Below are 15,331 nucleotides of genomic sequence, written 5' to 3' on the forward strand. Positions count from 1 at the left end.
GGCTAGCTTCTATAGGCCAGGCTATTGTCCGTAAAGAATAAAGGGAATACAAGAGTGGGCCTCAAGAAACACTTACCGTGGAAGACCAGAGTTGTGAAGTTTGGGCTTGCCAAGCGGCAAAGGCTTAGTGGCATCTGGGGCGGGTCCGTTTCCGTGGGCCACCTGGTGGGGGTCATGGGCAGCGGCAAGGCGGGAGGAGGGGTGGGGGTCCCTGAGAGGGGGGGTCTGCTGGGAATGGGGTGGGTGGAGTTCCCTCTCCCGCTCCCTGGCTCTGCTCTTGTGCTCTGCCAGCAATGTGTCAAAGCGCTTTCTCCGCCCTGGCACCGCCCTCCGCTGGCTTAAGGAATGTGTCTGGTGCCACACGGGAAAGGTCAAAATTAGGTGTTTGCATAGTTTGTCTGCTTGGATTCCTGACTTTATTCAGATATGTATATGAATATATAGATACATATCTCCATAGATGGGTGAGTTTGAGTATTAACAAACTCAAATGAGATACTAAAAGCCCCAACTGATGGCACAGAAAGCAGAAAGAGACTGGGTACCTTGCATGTTAGGGATCTTGTGCATGGTTTTCGAGCTGTCATATCCACAACGCCACAGTGGATATCTGGATTGAACTCGCGTTCTGAAGGCATAGGAGAGGAGGAAGAGAGAGACAGAGAAACTATGTGATTCACAGACACTGACAAATCCGTTGCCCTGTTAACACAACTTGGAGTTCAGCAGACAAGTAAAATATGAGTTTTAGACAAGCAAACCCTGTTACCTTACTATTGCAAGCATAACTTAATAATTTGTACAATGAATCATTTAAAAACACACTGCAATTTACTATGCCTAATGTGACTGGACAAACTACTCTACTTTTTGGTGGATGTTTATTAATCCAATATTATTGGTGGACCCTTTTGTCTGATGTATTTGGTATTGTAAAGATGGGCGGTGGCACTAGCTGCCCATCTTTTACTGGTTACTGGTAACTTTCTAGGTTGAGTGCTAGCTGTGTGTGTGTGTGTGTGTGAAACCAGATGTAATAATGGCAACAGAATTAATAAATTAGACTTGACAACAATAATTGTTGACAACACAAAACTGTAAGACCCTCGGCAGTAGTCTCCCGTCCCTCCCTCCAGCTGACCTGACAGTCTCTTGTAGAGGTGGCGTCTGCTACTGGCACTGCTGCTGCTGTCCTGCTTCTTGTCTGAGAGGACCGAGAGGTGGCCCTTGCCATTGGGAATCTGGCCAGGGGCCAGTAAGGGAGGCTTTGGTATGGAGGGACAGTTAAGGCCTGGCTTTAGGGCTGATGAGGAGGAGGCGGTGACCATGGTAGTGTTGGAGCTCACAGTGGTGCTAGAGGAGGATGTGGAGGAGGACGAGGACGAGGAGGCGGCAGGGGCAGAGGGGGCCTGCGCCAGCTTTGCCGACGGGTCCACCTTCAAATGCATCTTCTCCACCTTGACGGCCGGGGTGAGGCTGCAAGAGAAGGTTACAGAAACAAAGGGGGGTAGCAAGGAGGAGGAGGAGGAGGCGGCAGAGAGTTAGAATGCATAAAAGAATGAACCAGTCAGAAAACTATGGCAAGAGACAGAGATGTGCACATATGGATGGGGCCGGTAGGAGAATACATTAATCTAATGTGACACATCATTCATCAAAGACTTGAGTATAACCATCATTTTAAAAGACCGGGTTTCAAAATGTATTCCTTTTCTCTGGCAGATCCTGAACACACTTTTAAGTGGGTGGAAAAACGATTTTGATAAAAAGGACGCCACTTTGCACTTTAGTTCTTTAAGGCGCTGACTTAGTGAGTGAAAGTAGCTCATTTAAATGGTAGGTTGATAGTGAGTGGGGGAACTTCAGACACAAGTCGACTTCTGAAGACGAGAGATGAGGGAATAAGATTAAGAGGGAGAGGATCTGACTCAGGAACAAAAATGACATGCGAGGTGATGTGAACGAGAGCTATTAGAGGGAGAGAGTTCAAAATTCAAAATGGCAATGCATTAGCACAGTTCAGCTTGACTGAGGCTTGTTTATCATAATTACAATATGATCATAATTACGATCATATTTTGTTTATTGTAATTACAATAATTATAATTGTAATTACAATATTAATTTAGCCAGGCGTGGTTTGTGGCACAATCAGGAATTGCTCAACATAATATAATGAAGCTGGGTATAGATCAGCGCCGCTCCCCGTATTTTGGCATAGCTGAACACAATTTAACACATTTTGTACAGTGAAACTCACATCTTGTCTGGCTGCAGCACCCTGAAGGGGGGGAAGTGGGGTCTTCGCTGAATGCTTGGCAGCTTCTCTTTGGCTGGTTTAAGGGGTTTGGAATTGGAGGAGGAGGTGGTGGATGAGGAGGAGACGCTGGATCCAGCGGTGGAGGATCGGCCAAGGATCCCTCCAGTCGCAACTCCAGACCCAGACACCGAGCCCAACCCTGGCCCGGCCCCAAGCCCACTGCTCCTGTTTCGGCCCGGCAGAGGGAAGGGCGAGGTGGAGGTTGGCTTGCTGGCTGAACTGTGTCGTCTCTCTGGAGAGACAGTAGAAAGTCAGGCCAGTGTTTAGAAATACACATTCAACTTTAACAGATTATCAGATTTAAGCCTTCATAAAGCTTTGATAAAACACTACAATAGACTATATGGATAAAAACGGCTATAAAGTAGGCCACGAGTCTGGAGAAAACCAAGATATATGGGAACATAGAAATCTTCCTCCAACAGTAGGTTACCTCAACAACAAATAAGTAGAAAGTATTTGTGATTCATGTCAACTCAGCCTGAAATAGAACCAGCTAACAGGTCAAGAGCTTCATTTCCTGTCTGAGCTTCTGAGTAGAACAGCTACTGCGAGAACTGATAAAAGACAGAATGACACCAGAAAAGGCTGGGACAATACTAAACTATGGAAGTAAAGACAAAAATAGAAGAAAGCAACAAATGCTGGTGAAGGCCAATTGCTCTCATTCAAAACTAAATATCTTTTCCTCTTTGAAAAAAATGAAAATACAGTATGGTTTGCTGCATCAAACACAGGTCATTTGCTTGAGCACCCATAAGTAAGCACAGAAGCTTCAGGGTTTCAAAGGAAGCTCTCATCACTAGCTATTTCAAGTAATGGACAAGAATGAAATAGCGTAGTCCAGACAATTTCACTGAAGTTTGCACTACCGTTCTGCCCCAAAGATCATCATTTCTTATGGCACACTTCCGGCAGGAAAAAAGTACAAAACAAAACCAAGAAACAGAAAAATAAGGCATGCAAGTCCAGGACAACAATTTCACAAACTTCAATTGAGAGCATTGTGGGTTTTTTTTTTAATTCAGCGGTTACTCTAACTCTGCCGAAGCCTTGAATCTTAGCCAGAGAGCAGCTCCATAGCAGAGATACTGGGCCTCCAGGGTCATAGGAGGGTCACACAGACAGACAGACAGACACTCCTGTTGCTCTGACCATAAGTGGAGAGAGAGAGAGAGATAGATAGAGAGAGAGAGAGACAGAGGGACTCAGGCGTCCACTGATGCACTGAAAGCTGAGGAAAAATAGCCTACTGGAAGTTAACTTGACCCTCTTGTTTTCAACACTCCTCTCTCAACTCCGGCATACCAACAAAAGAGCATAATGTCAAAAATGAGGGCAGGCGAAAAATACCAGAGAACGTAAAAGTGAATGTAAGTGGATACAGCCTCCGGAGCATGAACATACTGTGAGGGAACGGGTTTTGATAGAAAGCGTCTGAGTCGGTAGCTCAATACCATGGTGAGGTGCAGGCCTGGTTAGCTAACCTTATACTGGGCTAACTCCATGGTGTAGCTGGGACTGGGCTATAGGCCAATGCTCAGTCTCAGCAGGTGAGCTGAAAGCAAGCTTGTTGCTGTTGAAACAGTGGAGGGGCTACTAACACACACACAGCTGCCACTCCCCACCCCCCCGGCCCCACACACACTTCTCCACCAAACTGTTTAGCCCTTCCACTGGCCTCCCTTTTCTTGGAGAAAAGTGCTTTCGAGAGCACTGCTTCACACCTGAGGCCTCTCTAGATTCAGCCTACCCATTCATGACACGCTCCAGCTCCCTCCCTCTCTTCCCTCTCTCTCCTTAGAAGCCAAATGCCCCTAAGCCTTTTCTTTCTCTCCCGCCCCGCTTCCCTCTCTTCCCTGCTGTCTCGGCCCGTCCCAGTCATCGTCAACAGCACGCCCCGCACGCAAACTCACACCAGGAAGCCCCAGCGTGACACTCCCACAATGCACTGCCAAATGCTGAGAGCAGACAGCCAACTCCAGTGGCCCTGGAAGAGGGATAAAAGAAGAGTAAAGAAGAAAAAGTATGGGGGGAAAAAAACGACAGAAGGAGTAGGAGGAGCCTTAACATCCTCTTTCACACTGTCAAACAGTTGGCTCAATGCTAAGGGGAATCCCTGGCTAAGGGAGAGAGAAAAGGAGAGAGAGAAAAAAAAATGAAAGCGTGCAAATGTGACTGTCTTACAACCATGTCCACAGGCACCAGTCTCCAAATTGCAGCACGGACTAGGCCTCGCCTATGTGGTCTGTGTGGTATCTTATAACACTAATAATAACTTTGGTCTTACTAGAAAAATAATAAATAAGTTGCTGCTTTAGGCCTCACATATTAATGTTTGGGTTTGTTAATAATGCTCTGCCATCTCTGCCTCTGGCAATTCAAGGTGCACGATTCAAAAATGTGTGGTCGTCAAACCGTGGGTGTGTGTGTGTATGCATGCTCAGCCAAGGCAATACGTGTGAGCAGAGCCGCGAGGAGACAAGTCTTTGTTCGACCGTTTCATAAATGAATGCATAAAACAGCAGCCGAGCTTGCAGCTTCCCGTTCTACGGTGAGTGTCACCCCTGCTGGGAGCAGCCTCAGCCAAGAAGCACAAACACCTAACGGCAGACAGATGGGCTTAAAGCAACACACTGAAATCATATGGAGACCATCTCGATGGTGCTGAGATCGGTGCCTTGCCCTGTGTTAACGCTGCATGGGGTCTTCCCATAGTGACATCAGAGAGAGAGGGGAGGAAAATCACAGCACATAGAGCGCTCCTACTGTGCTTGGCTACATATTGTAGCATGGCTTCTCCGATTCCACTCACACTGTAGCCCGTTTCATCTCTGGTGCTTGCAACTCCCACATGGATTACATTACAATTCACTATTAATTCAGCAGATTGTACAATTTAATCTATACAATAACTCAGTAGCATATAGCATAAAAGAGCGGTGAGTGGTGAAGGGGTATATTAGCATATTAACAAGAGCGCGTACATGTAATATAATGTATCCAACTTATCCAATAACCCATCCAATAATTTCCAACTTATGCATTGATTGAGAGTAACAATTGGCTATGAACTTCAGCTTGAAATCACTGCCAAATGGCTGAGCCAACTGCTTTGGGTGCCTGTACTCCATGGATAGGATTGTAAATGGTCTGCATCAGAAAAACACCTTACTGCAGATATACCACGGCCACCTACTGTTATGCTGCCAGTATTGTTCCACTTGATAGGCTCTTAAAAACCCTATGATGTATATCCACTTCTCATGCGAAAGGACCACGCAAGTATGTAAACGTAATCTGGTGGAGAACTATAGGCTTGTCTAGTTAAGCTTGTATCAAACTAATATCCTTTAGCAGAGTGAGAGGAGTCCTCTCTTAGTGTTGTTGACACAGTAGCAACGACGGTTCCTTTGGGAGCCATGTGCTGTTATACCTCCCTCTTGTGGCTGACCTTGAGAACTGGTATTGCTGTCACACCTCATGAAGTGCACTCAATAAATTAAACTTAACCTACATTTAGAGAAAAACAAATCCATGATATAGGTAATAATAATCGAGTCCTTTCTGAATTCAAATATTGAGAGAAGTCAGGATGGGACCAAACTTGATCCCAACTAGGGTCAAAGATGTCAGAATCCTGTCAGAATCACGGTCACATGAACCGACAATTCAACAATTCATCTGTGCTGAAATTGTTGATCCATAAAGACTCCAAACAAATCTAACTGAAAACAAACCGGCGTACATGACAGGGCATTAGTGTCACAAGTGTCACTGTATCTAACCTGCTACCCCGCTATCATCTCAAGGAAATGAGCTGGGGAGAGAACAGACAGCTAATTGCTTTCAGTGTTGAATTGGCGTTTGAGAGTCTGAGTGAGTTTGCAGTCACATTTTAACGAGATCCGTGGTGAAGTAATCCCTTGATTCACAGATCTATAATTCATCAATTCTCCTCAGCACTCTGGTGAAACACGCCAGTTTAACTGCCCACGCAGCCTGAGAAGGGAGACCCACGTGCGCACACACACACATCCCCCAAGTATTAACGAAACCAGAAATCCGATCTGAGCTTTACGTGGTAAAACAGTACATTACTAGGAGACTTGGAGAAGTACATCAAATATTAACAGGGGAATTGTAAACACACACGCACACAACTGAGGCTGGGGGTGGGGGTTGAAAAAAAAAAAGAAATTTAAAAAAATCAAAGGCTGCGCTATTCCACTCTCAGGTTACTGTGCTGAGAAGGAAAAGTGGTGGGGAAATAGGAAGAGGGAGGGACGGTGTAATACCCCAGAGTGCGTTAATGTGTGAAATATCACCACCAACCCACTCAGCGGTGAGCAGGTTTCTTGTAAGGTTCCCAGAGGTGCTGGAAACTGTACGGTATCATCCCACTTGACTGATCTACCGTCTCTACTGTCCGCATACCCCAGCCCTCCCCTCAGGTTAGCTATAAAATTCAAAAACTATTAAACTGAACTCTGCATCAGCTCTCTGGGACAGTGTTTGCATGAATGATGGCTCTGAGTATATGCATGCTTTAAGCCATGCATATGCATGTATGCATGTGTGTGTGAGACTTACCATAGTGTGCTTGGAAGGCCTGGGGCTTGACTACCTGACTGCAGTGGCTGCACATCACCAGGTAGAAGTCGTCCTGCGCAGGACACTGGCCAAATATGGGCATGTCTGTACACAAGGGAAGAATAAACCAGAAAGGGGAGAAGTCAGGGAGAGGCAAATAAACCAGACCTGCGTTCACCTGGTGCCCCAGTCGGGAGCAGACTTCATATCTGCACTGAAATATCATCATCCATTATCGTCTTTTAAATCTCTTCTTAAAACGCACTTTCATAGACTTGCCTTTATGTAATTGCTTTTGACCCTGCTTGCTTTTAACGTTGTGTTATTATGTTTGTTTTAGCTAATTTCTTCAATGTGTTTATCTTTCTTTTAATATTTTTTTCTATTACCTAAGCTTCTCATTTTAACTCCTCCATTATGTATGTTCCTTTTCTTGTGTCTGTTTTCTTGTAAAGCACTTTATAAAGTCTGCTTTCAGATAAGTGCTAAATAAATAAAGCTTATTATTCTTATTATTATTATCAACAACGTCATAAAATAGTGTGATAGCTCAAGCTATGGTGCACAAAATTAATTATTCCAATGTAATAGCATAATCATTTTTTTCTTAGCATGCTTTGTTGTGAGTATTGGAAGAGAACAGAGCAGAACAGAACGGAAACGACACAAGCAGAAAATTTGGTGTTGTACTTTGGTCATACAATTCAGACACCATTGTGCAGCACATACAAGTCAATATCTAATCCATAAGAACATTAAAAACAACAGAAATGTTCACTCAAGGTAACCTGACAAGCCAAGTCTGCACATGCAAATACAGATCACTCCGAGGTACTAGTACCTTTTCAGAGTAGAGAACATGAACTAGTGATAAGAACAAGGAAAGGGCCATACCAGCAATCCAAAGGTTACCTGCTGTCGCAGAATGAATTTCTATCTCTCCCACTCACACACACCACACACACGGCTGTAGCAGAAAGTGTGGATGATTTGTGATTTCAAATAAAAATAGGAGCTCACATTGAGGAAGATGCCGCATAAGTCCCTTTCACTCTCAGATTTGGTTCTTTAAGATTTGTCCACTACATCTGAGATGTGTGATTATTAGACAATGCAAAGGAAAGAAAAAAAAAATAACTGAGACGTAGTGACAGGTATTGGTACTGTTCACCAACTATAAAGTTGTGAAAGTTGCACTGCAATATGCAAAAAGCTCAAAATTCACTACATTAGTATACTCCTGATCCAGCTATGTTGGTCATGTACATATGAGTCAGGACCCTTCTCTGAAACCCCCTCCCTTAAAGCTAGTACATGCTTCACGCAGAAACAGACACAGCGGAACGCGCATGGTCAAAATGATGTAATTGCAGCCAAAACGACTGAAATTTGAAACAACACAGGCACCGCTGCATCACCGCCATCCAGGATTGGTTGAACAAAGAAAAAACGGAACTACTAGCCGATTCTGGTGGGGTTCTTTTTCATTTTTGGGTGTGTGGAGAGCTGAATGGAGTTTTCAGGCGTGCGGTCGTCATGAGAAGTGCGATAAGCATGAATGCCAAGGTACACGTACGGCAGGTCTGCGGCTCCCGCACGCCAAGCCATCCAAAAAGCATGAACCAAACCTTACTTTCCAAAAACATCTTCAAGGCAAATCAGAGGGTAGTGCGGCTCCTCACCAGAATGTGATCAAAATTTACCCTGGCGCAGAGAACCAGCAACCACCTAATTAAGGAGGCTAATTAAGAGATTGCCTGGGGCGTTGTGATGAGATGAGTGGAGGAGAGGAGACAAGAGGAGAGAAGTGGAGTTCCTCTCCAATACATACTCCGCCAGGGCCGTCAAGGGTCCTCCAAACATCACTGGTGGAGTCTGGAGGGGATGAGGGCCATTAGCCAAAGCCCATATGAAAGGGCCTACCTGGCGGGTTCTCTCTCTGGGAGGTCATCAGCAGTCTTGTGTGGATGAATTGACAAGCCTGATGCTACTTAATGTGTGTCAAGTGTCTGAAGCCACTCTGCTAAGTGTTTCCTTCAACAGCCACGGACTAAAAAGACTTATTTTCACCGCTATTGGGGTCTGCCACAGAGAAAGGCAAACGCCTTCACTTAATGGACAAAGGCATGTAAATTATATAGAACATGAGTGGGAAAGCACACTGCTGATGTGCAAAGCTGAGGGTTTGACTGCTCTGCAAAAGAGAACAAGTGTGGAAACGTGATGTGGAGGGTAACATTCACTGCTTGCCAGTCGCATAAGCCATAAGCTTATGCCATTAAAGCAGCGGTTGGAAGCCGGCCTCAAAGTTCTGGGCAACTTGTGGTTCTACTTGTCTGTTTTCATTTCATTCGCTCTATGACCCCTTCTCCTCTACCACCAGCAAACCCAAATCATAATGAGAGGCAAACATATTTGCTAATTTAATAACTTCTTAAGTGCCCTCAATTTAAACTCAGCCTTCTCCCAAATCCTTCACTGAAATGGGCTAAGAACAGTGGAGTCAAACAGGCCAACGCATTTCCTGGCAAGATCAATAGCAAGGTCAAACGGAACTCATTCCCAAACTGCTGGTGTTGTTCACTGTGGAGCGTTCTCCTAACGGGTTGCTCAACTAAAAAAGCAGCCTGGCCGGATCGCCGCGCCACTCTACATTCAGTGCACTGGCACTGACTGTACCGCTGAAATGGCCTGACTTGAAAAGTGGTGGAACGCCATTGTGTCAGCCCCATTCTCATTCTCCATTTTCTTCTTGTGTGAGGAGGAGATGAAAAGGATAGAGGGAGAGAGGAAGTCAGTGTGGTGGAGAAAGATACAGAGAACAAGAACGGTGCAAGCCAAGACATAAGCAAGATAGAGAGAACTGAGAGAAAGGAGGAGAGAAACAGAGCAAAGACGCAGGCCCAGGCCTTAGCGAGAGCGGAGCAGAGGACCTGTGCTAGAGGAGAAGGAGAAAGAGAGCCTGTGAGCATGAGACAGAATAAGAGAATGAGAGTCCAGTTAATTTCAGTGTCCTCATCCATGGCAGTGATGAATGATCTAGGTGGAGTGGTAGCAGCTCCGTCTGCCTCTCAGCAGCACACAGGCTGGCTGTACACACACACACACACACACACACACACACACACACACACACACACACACACACAGGCCAGCAGAATCTGACCTGCGGCTGACATTGGCACTACATTTCCCAGCTTTTCTGACTTTGACTCATGGAATTGTAAAATAAAAAAGCGAGACAGATCCCAAGGAGTGAATTCATCAGTCACTAATCTCATTTTTTACATCGAGTTCTGAGGGTGGTGCATGTCTGCGTCATACGTGTGCAGTTACACCAAGGGAGGTATCTGGTGGTGAGTCATGGCAGAGTTGTTGTCATCCACTTGTAATACCCCCACTACACACTCACTCACACATACTCACAGACTGAATGACTGTGCTATGAACACATGCTCCTGCCACGAGTACCACACATGAGTTGATCAACGCAGTGACACAGACGACAGTCATAGAGAGAAGCTGCTATGCGATAGAGAGAGAGAGATGTTTAGAGCCAGTTGTACGTCGAGTGATGTAATAGCCTTGAATTTAAAGTGACCGATCTGTCTCTCTGTCTTCCTCTTCTTGACCTAGCAAAACAATAATCCTGGCCGTTTTAAAACAGCATTTCCTCAGCATGACAACATCTATTTAGGTCAGTCACCACCTCAATGTAGGGAAATAGTGTATGTAGCCTACCAGTATATTTCACACTGACAACATTTCTCACCCAAGTAAACTAATTATTTACTTGTTAGTACAAAGGAAAAATGAAGTCTTACATGTTGAATATCACACTATTTTACTAATTTTCTGTTCTGTTCCATGCTATAACAGCCACAAGTACGCAAATATGAAAGGTCTTTGTTCTTGTCATTGAGAACCTCTAGGACACCAATTATTTGCTACTGAAATTGTGCAATGGTCTCGCGGTATGCACACAGGCCACATTGTTGGCCAATGCAAATGCTACGCTAGATAAGTGCCTGCAGTGTAACCCTTTCCTTTACAGCAGCACGTGGAAAGAGAAAAAATTGTAAGAACTAAAGCTGGACACACACTGATGACATCACAGGTGTGGGCCAAGATCATGTGACCTGAGCAAAATGTGCCTAATGTGTTCCTTTGAATCCCTTCTGCTTGCTTTATTGTTACTCCTCAGTTGGATTAAACTTCTGACTGATACCCAATTCTTCAAATGCGTTATCGGACAGGTTGAATGGGAAACAAACAAAGAAATATTTCCAATCCACACATCTATGGGGAATTGCAGGAGTATTTTTAAATTTTATGTAGTCAACAATTAAGAGCTTCTCAACTGTGAGAGACCTATCAAATGCTGAAACACTTATACTCACTTTGTTGTTGGCTATGTACATAATAATTACAGTTTTGCTGTTGAGTGTTTGAAGATGAGCCACATGGAAACTAAAGCCTTCGCTTGATCAGTGTCAGACTGTAGAACAGCACATAGGTTGGAGAATAAAATGTTGGGTCCTTTCAGTCCTCAGTCCTTGAGCAAGACATTGAACCCCTCCCTGCTAACTGACTGCAAGTCGCTCTGGATAAGAGTGTTAGCTAAATTCCTAAAATGTAAAATTTAAATGTACTACCCTTGTGGACATCCACTTTTAAAGATGCCTCCCTGCTGACTGCGTGTGCTTGTACATTACACCATCTAGGCTTCAAACTTCATTCACTGTTGAAGTGTAGTAGCAGAATTCATTCATCATTCATTCATTCATCTAATCCTGTGTGTAGTGAACTGGATTGTCGTCAACTCTTCCTGTATCTGATGTTGACTGTCAATCACTTTGCTCTCATGTCAACCTTAGAGCTTGGTAGGCCCTATGAGCCTGAAAATCAGAGCAAGATTGTTGACTGGTCATCAAACAAGACGCTGTTTCGTTGTTATAACAGCTTAGCTTTGTGAGGAAGCACATTCTAAATCTAAGTCTGTACTGGGTAAGGTAAGAATACATCAGTGAGGCATTTCCAAAAATAAGAAATGCAGTATAAACTACTCTGGAGCTTCCTTTCCTCGGCTCAGAAGCTGAGTGCTATGTGGCTCTGACATTGTGGGTTGGGATTCAGCTTATCACCTATGTCGCATGATGTCCTCTTTATTCCATCATGACTGTCCCGCTTCCCGTTACTGTCCACTACAGCATGAATAAATAATGATCTTCAAAACACCAGTAGCTGGACCTAACTTCTGTTTTAACTTTAAGGGGGAAAAAAGGCTGGAATAATCCACACATTTAACATGCTATTACATCATAGCTAGGAGCAGGGCAATAATAGATCTGTCACATTGTTACCAATACATGCCGGCTAGTTTTCCTCTTCCTCAGTGATGGCAGAATTTCTACAGTGTTTAAATTTGAGTTACATGATGAAGCCTACATGATTGAAAGTGGAGTGCAAAACATACATGTGCACACAGGCACGCTGGTTAGCAAATAGGTAATAGACGTTCAAAAGGTTATCTTAACTTTGAACATTTTACCTTTTTAGCTGCAGTTGTTTGTTTTTGTTGTTCATTTTGTGTTTAGATTATGTTTTTTTATAAATATCTGTTGAAAAACGTCACTGTTGAGGATATTTTATGCTCAAGCAGCAGGGAAGGAATGTGAGAACTGGAAATGCCATAACTTGACCTCATCTCATTCTAGGAGAGCTACGATGAAGACTTAAAATCACAATCTGCATTTCCCTAGTAATATTTCCAACATCAATTACCTTCTAAAGGTAACACAAACCCTTGATGTTCTCTAAGGTAGGGGGAGACGCATGGAATATGGTGGAAGAGGTTTCATATTTAAAATGGTAGAAATGAGGATGCTGTCAACAACACCTTAAAATTGGAACTAAACAGAAGGCCAATCACATAAAACACCATTAAATGCATACTGCAAACAGAGTATGACAATGTTATTACTACATTTGGGCCTACACTCAACTAGAGCAAGTCTAAGTTGCTGTTACTCGTGAAGTTGTTTTAGTGATAGATGAAAATGTCAACTAACAAATTAATAATAGACAAATGTTTCATTGATTGTGTCCCCTTGTCAAGTCAATTCAGGATGCGCTGGATTTACAGTGAGCTTAGATTCTGGCCGACCGACGCATGTGAAGTGTGTGAATCCGGTGTGTGTGTGTGTGTGCAAACCCCCCCAGAACCAAAATACACCTTTGGCCAGAAAGAAAAAAAACACTCACCTTCTCTGCACAAACGCATGGCTTCTCGATTTTTCCCGAAGTCTTTGAAACTTTCCTCCGATTCAGCACCTGAAAATGAGGCGATCCGACACACACAGACAAATAAATAGTTGCACTTGCTTGCCTGCCCGTGCTGTTGCTACCAGTAGCGTTTCTTCATATTCCCCCAAAAACTGCATGCAATCGGCCAAAAAAAGACTGGCAACTGTCGCGCTATACCTCGCTTCTACACGCACATTCGGGACGCTGGGGCACTCACCGTCGTTGCCGTGGAGTTTGGCGGCGTCGACCCAGTTGCTCCAAGGCTGTCCCAGCATTATTTCTGGACTAGGCAGGGATCTCCGCTCCGCAACAGTCGCCATTGCTGTGGAGCCTTCTCCCCGCTGGATCTGCTGCTGCTTCAGCTGCTGCCTGGCCGCTCGGCGCTGCTCCCCCCTGACGTCATCCTCGGCCCTTTCCGACATTCTTTCCGCTACAATGTAACAAAACAGGAGTCAGCCGTTGGTCGCGCTCGGGATAGGACGACTTCTTCATTGATTGACACGGGCAAACGCATGTTGTTTCACCGTCCGCCCCCCCCCCCCCCCCCCTTCATAAACAAAAAAACCCCATCTCGATGTGTGGCCACCTGACAGGCAACAAGTACAGACACTGTACATGACTTACAGTATATCGAATTAATTGTCAGTTTATTTGAAGGTGATCTCAGCTCTCTGGCTGCCTAGTTGATTAGCTGCTTTCATCTCTTCTATACAGTTATGTTTGGCTACTTGGCTTGCTGGTTGACGTTAGCAAACATAGCTTATAATATATACATACTGTACATAGAAACACTGCGTATACAAACAATGTGCTGTATTATAAAATGTAGGAGTAGGTGTGTGTTGTGTTATGATAGGTAAGTTATAGCGTTATACATAACTAGCAGCCCTTGAACTCGGAATTACGTTGATGTTATGTAATGTAAAAAAAAAAAAAAAAAAAAACAAGAAGAAGATAATTGTGAGAGTTGTGTGAAAATTCGCAGCCAACATGCGAAACTTGGTAGTTTAAATTAAATTTTCACTGTAATAGAACTTGTACTTCCCTTTATTAATTAGATCCTGCTCAGTAAATAAAGACTTGATTTGGGGGTCTTCTGGAGTGAAGGGTCTCTCACTCCTTTGGACTGATGTGATTTTGCCTCTTGATGACCACAGCACTAAAAAGCAAGGCCGTAGCCATGGAGTCAACATTGGGGGGGCGGGGGACCAAATCTGCCGGGGGATCTCGGGGGACCCCCAGAAAAAATTCAAAATTTGAAAACTCGTTTCCTGCCATTCTAAAATATTTAAAAATTCACTAACACATGGGATGAACTTTTTATTTATTTTTAATTTTTTACAATAATGTCTAATAGTGTATTGTATTACATTGCTCTGTTTTTTCTTTTTTTACCTTTTCTTGTTTCATTGAATGTAATGGCAGAGATTAGGGATTAATAAAGTACAACCATAACCATAATCATATAAACAGAAATCTATGCATTGTTATATGAAGACAAGTCCAGATATTGTGGCCAAGGTTGAGCAAATTGTTGTTTTTATTTACATATTTACAAGTAAACTTGGGTGGGCAGCAGGGGTGTTTGCTCTGCTCTGCTCTCATTTTCTCCTCTCGTCCTATTTTCTCCTCTCCAGCCCTCTCTCCTCTCCTCTGGTCCTATATTCTCCTCTCCTCTCCAGTCATCTCTTTTCCTCTCCCCTGCTCTCCAGTCATCTCTTCTCCTCTGCTGTCTTCTCCTCTCCTCTCCAGGTCTCTCCTCCTCTCCTCTGCTCTCCAGTCATCTCTTCTCCTCTCCTCTCCTTTCCTCTGCTGTCTTCTCCTCTCCAGGTCTCTCCTCCTCTCCTCTGCTCTCCAGTCATCTCTTCTCCTCTCCTCTCCTTTCCTCGGCTCTCCTCTCCTCTCCAGGTCTCTCCTCTTCTCTGCTCTCCAGTCATCTCTCCCTCTCTCTCCCTGCCCTGTCGGCATCCTCATGCTCTCTCTCTCCCTCTCTCTCTTTACTCTGAACGCACCAGAGTGAACATGAAAGAAATATGATCAGTAAACAAGTGGTGTTTCTTGCCATGATGTTCAGGAATGGATTACTAACCATTTCTGATCTGAATGGCAATG

The 15,331-nt window shown here is 44.3% G+C and overlaps 1 protein-coding gene across 1 annotated transcript in view; it reads right to left on the reverse strand.

Moving 5' to 3' along the window:
* Positions 1-15,331, reverse strand: part of atxn7 (ataxin 7) — a 30,897-nt gene that overhangs the window by 7,389 nt on the left and 8,177 nt on the right. Inside the window, exons 3-9 of the mRNA XM_071915610.2 lie at positions 13,437-13,649; positions 13,178-13,246; positions 6,914-7,018; positions 2,261-2,552; positions 1,142-1,476; positions 546-628; positions 77-351 (exon numbers count right to left, since the gene is read on the reverse strand). Of these exons, the coding sequence (XP_071771711.1) occupies positions 77-351; positions 546-628; positions 1,142-1,476; positions 2,261-2,552; positions 6,914-7,018; positions 13,178-13,246; positions 13,437-13,641 (1,364 nt within the window). The 5' untranslated portion in view covers positions 13,642-13,649. The remainder of the gene's footprint in view (positions 1-76; positions 352-545; positions 629-1,141; positions 1,477-2,260; positions 2,553-6,913; positions 7,019-13,177; positions 13,247-13,436; positions 13,650-15,331) is intronic.

This window comes from Centroberyx gerrardi, chromosome 5 (genome assembly GCF_048128805.1).
Source record: "Centroberyx gerrardi isolate f3 chromosome 5, fCenGer3.hap1.cur.20231027, whole genome shotgun sequence".
Lineage (NCBI taxonomy): Eukaryota > Metazoa > Chordata > Actinopteri > Beryciformes > Berycidae > Centroberyx > Centroberyx gerrardi.